This window comes from Dipodomys spectabilis, unplaced genomic scaffold (genome assembly GCF_019054845.1).
Source record: "Dipodomys spectabilis isolate Male_0828 unplaced genomic scaffold, ASM1905484v1 ptg000783l, whole genome shotgun sequence".
NCBI lineage: Eukaryota > Metazoa > Chordata > Mammalia > Rodentia > Heteromyidae > Dipodomys > Dipodomys spectabilis.
The window spans coordinates 16,799,514-16,812,238 of record NW_024871460.1 but is presented as its reverse complement, the minus strand read 5'-3'; the positions used below and the strand labels follow the sequence as shown (position 1 = coordinate 16,812,238).

At 36.1% G+C, this 12,725-nt stretch overlaps 1 protein-coding gene across 2 annotated transcripts in view; it reads right to left on the bottom strand.

Moving 5' to 3' along the window:
- Lrp12 (LDL receptor related protein 12) overlaps positions 1 to 12,725 on the bottom strand; it is a 56,474-nt gene that overhangs the window by 20,117 nt on the left and 23,632 nt on the right. Inside the window, exon 2 of one of the 2 annotated variants that reach the window (XM_042673141.1) lies at positions 11,170 to 11,226. The exons of the other annotated variant lie outside the window; for it this stretch is intronic. Coding sequence (XP_042529075.1) covers positions 11,170 to 11,226 — 57 coding nt within the window. The remainder of the gene's footprint in view (positions 1 to 11,169; positions 11,227 to 12,725) is intronic. 2 annotated transcript variants of the gene reach the window in all.

The window sequence follows — 12,725 nt, the reverse complement described above, 5'->3', positions numbered from 1 at the left end:
TTATATTAACTCCAAATTATAGTATCATATCAGCATATACATACTCAAATACTGCTGATTTGGTAGCAGTGCTATGTAGCAGACAATTATATGGGAGCACTGTCTCACAAACAGACAACTTTTAAATAACCAATAGGCTAATTATAGAAAATAAACTTGAAAGAATTTATCAGGTTTTTATTAGGTTTAAAACTATATTTTCATATACCTGAGAAGCCTGTAGGTGGTGCTCTTATATCAAAAACTAGAGTTAATCTCTTATATGATGCTCAGAAACATGTTACAAATATTTTCATACAAATGTACAGGGTAAGATATGCCCCCACAAACCGTGTTAAATTAAGGGCTGGAGGTGTGATTCAAGTAGTAAGAGTGCCTGCCTAGCAAGGACAAAAGCCCTAAGTTTAAACCCTAGAAGAGCAGATAAACAAATTATTAAGATTATTTCTAATTTCACATGTACTTTGGCTAATGTTATTTTGAAATACCAATGATTTCCCCTTAAAAAAAACCCACTATAGCACCAAAGTTTCTGCTTGAATTCACTGACTTCATTTTACACATTTGCAAAATGGATGAATTTGGTATTTTTGTTCCAGTGGCTTTTGAAATATATATTCTTTAACACATAAAAATATAAGAGCTGTATATGTGAAGGATGTAACTTGTAATGTTTTGATACATGTACTATTACTGCATAATGTTTAAATCCTGTTAAACATGCTAGCTCCTTAAATATTTATCAGTCATTTCTTTATGATGATTCAGAGACTTCTTAATCAACACATTTTCCCAAGTACTAAACACACCCTAATCACAACTTATTTTCTTTTGTATTTAGGAAAGAATAGATTTGATCCCTAAAAGAAACCACTGAATTTTCCCCACTGTTTTGGGTTAAAAGTTTGTCTATACATACTGGTGAATATGCAATCATTAAACGCAGATGCTGTTTGTTCCATCTGCCACTTCTTAGCTTTGTCACACTATAAACTATTACAACTTGTTCGGTGTTAAACTTCTTCATGTGTTAAGGAGCTGCTATTTGAATTCCTCCGTGGTCTATTTCAGCCCTCCTGTTACCCTCATTATCATGATGTATTTTCACATGCTCATGAGAATGCATCAATACATTTTTCATTTCCTCACTCACAGGTTTTTCTTTGACATGCTGAAATCAGATTTTCAATTCTTACCCATACTAGGAAGCAAAGGCCATTTATTACTCATCTCACTGCCTAATCCAGCGTACCCTCAGTTTTCAACGAACTTGATCTTTCCAGAGCACTTGACATTTACTTTCTTTTATTCTACCTTGACTTTGCTGAGAACACCCCTCTACTTTTATTTCTGTGCCAGTTCTCTGGCACTAGATCCTCCTTCCTCAGCTATCCTCCATTATAGTAGTGTTCACACTTTTTTCTCAAGTCTCCTCCTCCTTTCACTCTCAATGGAAGATTTCATCTACTCACAGAATTTCAACTATTATCTATACGTGATGTGTTTAAACTCTCAAACCTGGAAACTTCTCTTAATGAAATATCCACTGGACTTTCTAAGTTCAAATTCATTAACATCAGATCTATGTGTTTCCAAATCCTCTTTATTCTATATTCTGAATTTTCATTGGCTTAGGCATCACTTGGCTGCATCAAGTAAAAAGGGGCTTTAAAAACCTGTGGTTAACACCTGTAACCCTAGCTACTCAGAAGGCATACTTGAAGATTGTGGTTCAAAGCCAGCCTGGGCTGAAAAGTCCCTGTGAGACTCTTATCTCCAAACAACCCCTCAAACCAGAAGTGGTGCTGTGGCTCAGAGTGGTAGCTTTGAGCAAAAGAACTCCAGGACAGTGCCCAGGCCCTGAGTTCAAGCCCCACAACTGATTAAACAAAAACGAAAACCACCACCACCACTACCAAATCACAAACAATATTAGGATTTTTAAGGACAGGAAATTAGAATAAAAAAGACCTCACAATGTCAAAAACTGTAAAAGTCAGTCAGAAATAGAGCTTACTTTTTACCACCTCTTAGAGAATCAGAGGTGTTTTACTGCTTACATTTTGTCTGCCCAAATCTTCCAACTGCTTTCTTCTGGACCCTATTTCTTCCATGATTTCAGTGCCTTATACACCACTTCCCAGTCCTCACTCATTGTAACACTTCAGCTCTGATACCCAACTCAACTACAATTTTATTCTACTGAACTTATTTTAGTCAGTGTCCTCAGTCATAAACAAAATTTAGGCTTTTTGGATGATTATATGACAAATACACTTTCTATAAATTTCCTTTAATTCCAGAAATAGAAGCCCCTCCCTCCTTCAAATTAAAGGGCTTTTTTAATTCAGTGTCCTCAGTCATAAACAAAATTTAGGCTTTTTGGATGATTATATAACAAATACACTTTCTATAAATTTCCTTTAATTCCAGAAATAGAAGCCCCTCCCTCCCTCAAATTAAAGGGCTTTTTAGTATTGGTTAAAAAAAAGATACCAACTTTAACACACACACACACACACACACACACACACACACACACACACACAATAACCTTAAAATAACAACAAAGAGAAACTTTCAATGTGGACAACATCTTCTTTTGGATTATGTTATCTATTAGTTGCTCAAAAAGTATGTTAATTTAATTCTCAATGGGTCTAGTATTCAGGACATTTGGAATAATAAACACAACACAGTGGTTTTAACCTGGTGGTTAAGCTACACTAAAAGGTAAATATACACTGTTTGCATTTATGTGTATGCTGTCATTAGGAACGAATATACTAAAGAATGAATATAGGCAGAACTTCTTCAATGGATTTCTTAAAAGATTTTGGTTTTGGGGCTGGGAAGATGGCTCAGTGGTAGAGCACTTGCCTTGCATGAGGCCCTGGGTTCAATTCCTCAGCGCCCCATAAGCAAAAAGAAAAAAGCTGGGAGTGGCTCTGTGGCTCAAGTGGTAGAGCACTAGCCTTGAGCTGAAGAGTTGAGGGACAGCACCCAGGCCCTACGACTGGACAAAAAAAAAAAAAAAAGATTTTTGGTATTAGTTTTCTGGCTTAAAATACAAATAATGATATTGTATAGTTCAGAAAATCAGGTGAAAACTGACTGAAAAATGCTCAAAACTTCTACGTGCTTTTACTGAAAACATTTTAATATTCTCATGGAAAAGCACAGAAAGATGTTTTTAAAACTAGACTGATGTATTAGAGCTATTAAAAAAAAAATTCAAAGTGTTTGCCGGGCACTTGTAGCTCATGCCTGCAATCCTACCTAATCTGAAGGCAAAGAATGGAAGAATATTGTGGTTAAGTCAAGCCTGGGTCAAGGTCAATGAAAATCATTTCAATCAATACCTAGACACACATGTCATTCTAGCAATTTGGAAGGCTGAGATTGGGAGGATCACAGTTCTAGGCCAGTTTGGGAAAAAAGTGTATGAGATTCCCATCTCCACAGAAAAAAAGGTGGAGGTGGTGCCACACAGCTACTGTGGCCCAGGAGATACTCTATCTCAAAATTAATCCAGAGTAAAAGTGCTAGAGGTGTGGCTCAAGGAACAGTGCCACTTGTCTAGTGCAGCTCTGAATTCAAACTCCAGTACTGCCCAAATGCAAAGAAGCTGAGTATGATTCCATTGTGCCTGTATACCACATTCTCACGATCCATTCATCCACTGAGGGGTATCTGGGCTGATCCAGATCTTGCTATGATGAATAATGCTACAACAAACATGGTTGTACCAGTGGCATTTCTGTAACTGTGTACTATTGGATAAATGCCCAGGAATGGGATTGCTGGGTCATAGGATAGTTTTGTTTACTATTTTTTTTGAAGAACCTCTATACTGCTTTCCAGAGTATATACAATGGAATTTTATTTACCCATTAGAAAGAATTATATTGCATCACTTGTAAGGAAATGGAAATACTTAGAAAAAATTTAAGTGAAGTTAGCCAGATTCAGAGCAACAAAGGTTGCACGATTTCCCTCATTTGTGGTAGCTAGAATATACCTATAAATCTATAAACAGACTGGTAAGCTCCAAGCTGGGAGGGAGCTATGGGGAAAGGGGTAGACCAATGAAGGGGAGAGAAGGTGGAATGAAGCTAAAAATTCATTGCATATACCACAAAATTAAGAAAAATAAGAGAAGGGGTGAGTCAAAGGTGGGGGTGAGAATGCTGAAGGGGTGACACTGATCACAATACGTTGTATTCATAAACTGCTTGGTTATTTGGCACTTCCTTTGTAAAACTACTCAAGACAATGACTTTTTTTTAAAAGAAAAGAACCAGTAAAATAGAAAACTGATGAATGAATATGCAAAAACTTTCAAATAGAAAAAAAAAGAATTTGAAGTGTTCACATGGTCTTTATTAAAGAGACTACACGGGAGAAGAGAGGACCACTTCAAAATAGTGTCAAATAAAATGCCTTTCAATTTGGATTTCAAACTTTTTTAAAGCTTAGAGAAAAAGAAGTAGGCAAAGAAATTTATGATTAGAGCTTACTTATCTACCAAAGAAAAAAGTACAATTTCCTGTTCAAAAAATAAAAACATAGGTTTCTTTTTAAAACTGACAACCTTTAACACCTTACTGCAAAAAGCAGTTGAGACTAAAAGGGGCATGAAAACCGTGTCAGGTTTTAATAAATAGTAAAACTAAAATAGAGTCAAAAGTAAGCTATGTTCACTGACCACTTAATTTCCTGCGACAACTTGTAACAATTATGTATGATTAGCTGAATCTAAGAAACAATTCACCTGAGAGCACACAATACAATATAGAAAGAATGAAATGATAAAATGTAAACTACATATATAAGGTTAGATACATGGTATTTTAAATAGGCGACTAAATTTATGAAAAATGTATTATACGTGGGTACTTACTAAACACTACATTGAAAATGAACTATACAACTTGTGGGTAGGGATGGGAATGAAAGGGAAAAACTAGGAAAGAGCGAGAAAACAAGTGACACTATCCAAAAAGAAATGTCCTCTTCACCTGACTTATATAACTGTAACCCCTCTGTACATCACCTTTACAATGATAGTAAAAAAGTCTGAAAAATGTATTACATAAGTTTAGGACAAGGAGGGATTTATTATAAACAAACACTTTTTTCTTAATATAGAAATAAATATAGCTTAACAGAAACATATTGTTAGAAGAATTTAGTAATTTTATAAACACCAGTTAAACAAAGGTGGATTTACTATGAAAAGAAGGAATATGATGCATATCATTTTGTGAGAAAGCAGTGTTGCAAAGAGATCATCTAAAAATAAAATATAAAAGCTCCTCTTCTTAGATAATTTTATTTTACAAAAATTTTACTATGGAGTAAAACCAAGCTCATGCTGATCATAAGGAAATGACAGTGTTTATGGGTGACCGTAGTCATCTATTTTTTTTTAAGACTACAGTACAGAGTCTTATAAATACTTGTGATTTCATTATTTTATGAATACAAGGAAATGCCAAGTTCTGGAAATACGAATAAGCCTCTCTGGCATCTTGTCTCACCATGTGTTCTCTCTCTCCCTGGCAAGAGCTTGCCACGGTGCCCTTTACCCAGTGTGACTCAACCAATAGGCCTTTTCCTAATGAGACCACTGATTTTGGCTGCTTCTGCTCAAAAGGCAACAGGATCAGCTGAACTGGGACAGTGGAGGCCTCTTAAGAACCTGTCCCTGACTCCTGAAGCCTGGCCTACAATCTCTACAAGGTTGTTTGTGGTCCCAGGACAATGATGAAGACCCAGGAAGAGTAAAGGGGAAGACACAGTGCTTGCCTCTGGGCCTTAGTCAGTCAGGGCTCCAGATAAATCAGATGGCCATGGTGAAAGTATCAGAAGTGGATGTATGGTAAAGTTGGATCCTTCTCTTAGGCCAGGCAACCTGAAGCTGGGACTGCCAGTTATCTGGTAGGAGGCTGGTGCCTTCGTGAAAGCACAGCTGTTCTGGATACTTTACCATTATTCCTTGCCATCTGAAGCCATGACTCCTGCTCCAGAAGGCCTTTCTCAAATCACAACTGCTCTAGACACCCTGCACTTGGAAGACAGCATCTCAGGAAAGATTCCCACTGAAGATGGGAGTGAAAGTATCTCCTCATAACTCAGCCAGTGACTGGTAGAACTGAAGATGGGCTGTGATTATTACAAATACAATTCTACTAAAAAATAGTGCATGCTGCATTCATGCCACACATATACTTTCCTGGCCATGGAAGGAAGCTGTTTAGTGTGTTTTCTCCTCTCTCCTCTCTCCCTTTCCTTCTCTGTCTGTCTCTGTCTCTGTCTGTCTGTCTGTCTTTCTCTTTCTGTGCCAATTCTAGGGTTGTACTCAAGGCCTGGGTGCTATCCTGAGTTTTTTTGCTCAAGGCTAGTAAGCTACCACTTGAGCCACAGCTCCACTTCTCACTTTTTGGTGGTTCATTGGAGATAGAGCCTCACAGGCTTTCCTGCCTGGATTAGCCATGAACCTCAATCCTCAGGATTGCAGATTACTGAGTAGCTAGGGCTAGAGCCGTAAGTCACTTTTTGAGTTAGCCCAACACTCTCCTGTACTGCCCATTATTGCAATCTTAGAACATATAAGTTTGCAAATGTTAAATGGCAATGATACATTGAAAAATTAGAATATGTAGTTAAATGACTACCCTGAATATTATATATCTACTGACCAACTGTCAATTTAGGAGACCAATCAATTGCAATTTGAAAAAGTACTGCTGATCAGATTTCTGTTGCAAATTAGAAGTTTATAGTTCTGAAGTTCAAGATCTCTGTATATAGTTTTTGGCCCATAGATCCATGATGCTAAAAATTGGCTAACATGTATTTAGCTCATATTATCTGTCAGGACCTTTTTCTCATTTAAATCTTAGTATTATCATCCCTATTTAGCAAGTGAGGGGGAGGGGGACAAAAGAAACAGAAATAAAGTAATACTTTTTGGGCAACAAAGAAACAAAAAGCAAGTGTCATAGTTGCAAGTATGGGCGCCAGGTTTCAGAAGCTAGACACTTAACCACCAAGGCAAATGCCTGTCCACTAAGGAGCTCTCCATAATGAGTAAAGTAATTATCAGAGGAGTAAAAGGAAGCTGCTTAAACAGAATTTCAATGAAGAAGAGTGACCTATTGGCCCTATATCAAGATGGATGTAGAGGAACTATAACAAATAACTATAGGGGAAAAATAGTATACTTAGCTTTAAAGCTTCTGAAGACGAAATCTTATTTGCTAAAATTCTAGGGACAATAAGTAGTACTAAGTTGCTTCTTAGTATCTCTGAAATTAAAAATAAAAAGAGATTTTATAAACAGCACCAGTTATGGTTCTGAACATCAATGTCTCCTAAAAAGGTTCACAAGGCTTGGTCACCACCTATGGTGCTACTGGGAGGCGGTGGCATTTCTCAAAGGAGCATATCTTGGAAGGCAGTTGGTCACTGCGGTGTGCCCTGGAAGGGGATATTAGGACCCTGTCTCCTTCCTCTCTGTCATGTGCTTTCTAGCCACCATGATAAGCAGTCTTCTGCTCTGTGCTTCCATCATGGTGTCCAGCTTTGCCATAGGCCCAAAGCAAAAAGGCCAAAAGACCATAAACTAATACCTCTAACATGATGAACCGAAATAAAGATTTTCTCCTTCAATGTTTATGTTAGGTGTCTTTGTAACAAAACTAACACACATCCTATATTCTACCTTTCATGATAAGCAGAATTCACACATAGCTAACTATGGTATGATGCTTAAGGGCTTGGAATAAAATAGTTGAAATAAAAGGCTAAGTGGAGACTGAGGAAATTACTGATTTTTTAAAAGAGGAATGGATGGTGAAAGCACGTACAGCTGAGTATCTACAGTAGTATTCTCAAATATGTTAGGATGGGATGGCTAGTTACTTTGAAAGCAAGCATACAATAAAGTCTATGGGTCATTAATAACACAGGAAAAGTGAGCAAATGAGTGTTGGAATCTCTAAGATGAATGAAGTTAAAAGAGTACTACAGTAGCTCTTTGTCTGAATGCTGTGGTGTCTGCAAGCTGAATAGGAAACTTAGGAAGCCCAAGGCTAGGAAGAAAAAAAATGGCTTAAGTTTCAAAGCTTTTTCTTCTAACTTAACTGGATTTGTTGCCTAAGTCTTGATTTATTTAACCCTTTGCTGTACAGATTCCTTGAATGAATTTTATGACCACAGAGAAACTAAGCTGAGCTCTCTCACAACAGAAATGTCAGAACAGTCAACTAATTAAGGCTGGAAGACAGTTGAGTGGACACAAAGATGGGCCATAAATAGAATTTCCTAAAAATTACTCCAATTTTTTTCATTCTTTTAAAGAAGTCAGAAGAGAAGCTAGGTGTCAGTAGGCTCATGCTTGTAATCATAGCTACTCAGGAGGCTGATATCTGAGGATCTAGTTCAAAGCCAGCCTATGTAGACAAATTAGCAAGATTCCTATCTCTGGTTCACAAGCAAAAAGTTGAAACTGGATAGGAAAGTTTTAACTTAAAATGTAACAGTTAAGAATAAGTGCAAGAAAAATTTTGAACTGTCATTCCTACTCAGAACTCTCATTAGTCTCAAAGCAATTACTAGAAATCATTTTCCTATGTCAAGTGGGAAATCCTATATCCACAGCTGCTTATAATGTACATGAATATTCCTGTCTCAGTTTATATTTAAGAACAGTAGCAACAGGATTATTCCTTTGTGATATGTCACATTCTTTAGTAACTAAAATATTTTACTTGGACATTAACTCTAATCAAACCAGGTAATTCGTTGGTCTCTTCAAGATCACCAACAAACAGTAATGAAGATTTATGTGAGAGTAAAGGAAACACAAAAAAAGGTAGAAAGGGTACAAAATACACATAGAGAAAAGAAAAAAATAGAAAAACAGGGCCATAATAAAATACAATAAAAAAACTTACATTCACTCTAAAGTTTCTAAGTGGGAAGAATAACTGATCTTTGCTAGCAAAGCCTAAGATGAATAAGGAAGATTCATCCTTCAATGCCATTTTTTAAGGGTAGAAGAGGACCATCTTTTTTTTCCCCTGCCAGGGCACACAGACCATTGATACAGTCGTGACATTTTCTAATTTCTCCACCACAAAAGACTAAAATGTAAAGCAAGCTATACTTCTATTTCCCAAGTGTGTAAAACTACTAATATTTGAAGTTTGCTGTGACTCTTGCTGAAAACACAGAAGAGATGAGGCAGAGATCAGTTGTTAAGAAACAAACTGGCCTTGGAGCTCATGATTTAATAAGTCTTCTCTAAATACCTCCACTAATCTTGCACTTCTTAAGGCTCCAACCCTCTCAAAATCACTTATCCAAACTATTTACTACCTGCTATGTAGTGACTTGCTTTTTAAAAAAAAAAAAATTCTCTTCCAGTACTTGCAGGACTATCTCAATGATGATACTATTAGCTTTTTAAAGCTAATAATTTAGCAGTGGCCTCTTCAAATTAGGGACATATAAAGGATGATATATAAATTGCAATTGATTTGATTACAAATTAACAGCATTTTGTGATAATCATAAAACCTGATAGTAAACTAGATTTTGTTTTTAACCACTGATTTAAGGTCAGATATTGTTACAGAGTATTTTGAGGCTTTGCTGGAAGGGCATCAATACTAGATAGAACATTCACAACTCTAGAATATTTAAGATCTTATAAAGAATCTGAAAGAAAATAAAACGTAAGCTGTGATTATTTGATGGCAGTTTGCAGTTACTTCTGGAATACAGGAAAATTATACCTGTAAGCAGCAGGCAAAGTGGTCCTTTCTCACCTTTCCTATAGGACTTAGTAACAGTTAATTAGGTGTCTCTTGCTAGTTACTAAATATAATTTTGCAGGTTCTTTTGACCAATTCTACATGTTGTCTTTGATCAATGTTTCAGATGAAAATGAAAAAGAAACAAAGCAATAAGGAAAACTTCCAAGCAAGAAAAACGTGGTCATACCCAATGTAAGTGCTCTTTTTTTTTTTTGGTCGGTCGTGGGGCTTGAACTTTGGGACTGGGCGCTGTCTCTCAGCTCTTCAGCTCAAGGTGAGCGCTCTACCATTTGAGCTACAATGCCACTTCTGGTTTTCTAGTGGTTTTATTGGAAATAAGAGTCTCACAGACTTTCCTACCCAGGCTGGCTTTTGAACCGTGATCCACAGATCTCAGCCTCCAGAGTAGCTAGGATTACAGACGTGAGCCACCGGGGCGCCCGGCTATGTAAGTGCTCTTATACATGGCAAAGACCTGTGTAAATTGGTACAACCCTTTTGAAAGCAACTTATTAAAGTGTTTCTGGAGTTGTTAAATTATTCATGACCTTTGATACAAAATTTTACTCTTAAAAATTAGTGCTAAGGAAATGGCCTTAGAAATTTTAAAAAGGGCTAGATAAAGAAGCCTTCTACAAAATGATCCACACCAGGAAGATTCATTGGAAAGAACACATTCATATGTACAAAAAAATTAACTGTAATATAGCTACTTGATGAGAATTTTAAGCAAGCATTAAAATAATATGTAAGTACTAAAGAAAAAATAAATGTATTCTCTGAGATGTTAAAATACTATGAGAGTGAGTAAGGTTAATGCGTAGTTTTCTTATACATTTATTTTTTTTGTGTGCAAGCCAGGAATTGGTGACTGATGTGTAGTAATCTTAGCCATTCAGTAGGATGAGATCTGAGGATCAAAGTTTGAAGCCAGCCTGGGCAGGGAGGTCCATGAGACTCTTATCTTCAATTAACCAGCAAAAAGCCAAACAATTTCTAAGGTTTTAAATCCTAAGGACAACTGCATTCAAAACTACATTTTAATTCACTTCATTTCAAATAAACTTTGAATGGAAAGAAAATACTAGTTCAACTTACCCAACTTTTCTCTTGGTTTAAAATAAGCAGATCGCTTGAAAATATAATTGAACCACAGGCATGTAAAGTATCATTTTTATCTTATGAGACTTTCTCTATGTTCCAGTTACTTCATTCCCTATTATATGTTGCAAAAGCAGTAATAATTTTTATAGCCAAATATCACTTTATAAGATACCAGGTGGCTTTCAATATTTACCACATAAATCATGCATGAAATTTAAACATTACAAAAATGACTTACCAGTTGATACTCCTGAAATATGCACATTTTCAGAATGTTCTGCAAGAGCACCATTTCCTAAAATTAAACATAATGAATAAACTAATTTCCAAGATAAAATTTGTAAAGAGAAACAACTACACCGAGCTACTTTTAATATTTACAAAATAAAGTTTTCTTTTTATAATAATCTTAAAACACAATATTAAGGAGCCTTGAACCATAATAGTAGTAGGGCAAAAAACAAACACTTTGGAAATCATAACAATATACTGTAATAAAAAGGCCAAATACATAGACCTAATTGACACCAGAAAGAAATTTCTAACAAGGAGTCATCAATAAGGAAGTTCTGGTGCCACTATTGAAGAGAGGAAACCACAGCTCAGTTTAAACAGAATTCCTCTAAGAGTGTCTAGTCAGCCACAGGCTAGTGATTACTGTAAGGTTCACATGTTGGTCCTTTTTTTTTTTTAAACTCTATCTTATAAACATTTTAACCTTTCTGCACCAATAATTCTAATTGTTTTAAAAGCAGGGGTAGAATTATATCTTGGTTCTCTATACCCTGTTCCCCATGGAAGTACTCGAGTAACTAACTGAAGGGACAGTATAGAGTTAGGTGAAAAGAAGATTAAGGAATTCTTGTTGTGTTTTGGCCAAGAGTATCTGATGGCACTGATCCAACAGGGACATAGTGCAATTGCCATTGGACTTCCTTTTTCTTTGATGGCACCATTCTCCATAAGCCCAGAGAGGGGCTTGCCTAAGTCCCTAATAAAAGTAGTGTTTATGTTACCTGTAAAAACATGATTCTAAGTCAGTCCCTTTAAAAGTACTGTGGCTATTTCTCCCTCAAATTAATGTAAACAAGTGGGAAAGTTACTATGACTCAGAGAGAGTGGAAGAGGAAAGGGGTGACTGATCAAGATGCACTGGATACATAGATGAACATGTTAAATTGTAATCAACCTTTAAACAGCCATTTGAAAATAAAAAAATTAAAATAATATAAACAGTATCTCTTTATTTTCTAAAAAATTGTTACAAATTATTTCTATCTGTCTCTGCTTCTCTAAATTTTATACTTGTTCACTGCTAGCCCAGAAGACAACCCCTCCTTCCCCACCAATTCTAAAACCCTATCAGGCAAAAGACATTCCATCTCTATAGGTATATAGCTGCCACTCCTTGGCACTGGGGACCCTTGGGGAAAATGAGCTTTCCTTTTGGAACAAAGATGTCTGATCCAGGGGTAAGGTCCTATGAGTTCTCTTTTTGGAGGTGGCTAAATACTTGAGTACCTTTTTAGTTCTCTTTGGTAGGGGGGGTCACAAAAGAAAATGACACACAGCACTGTGTAACATTTTTCTATAACTAACCTATAATGGCTGCTCAAAGGCTATTTTCACTAAAATACTTTCATTTTGTAGTAATTTAGTCCAAATTCAAAATTTTTGTAAATGTTCTAAAAAGAAATCAGATAAAGGCAAAACCAAAAGGTTAAAACATATCACAAAAAGGTCTGTAAAGATGAAACTTAGAAAAATAACTGCTGTAAACTAGCTATCATTAAA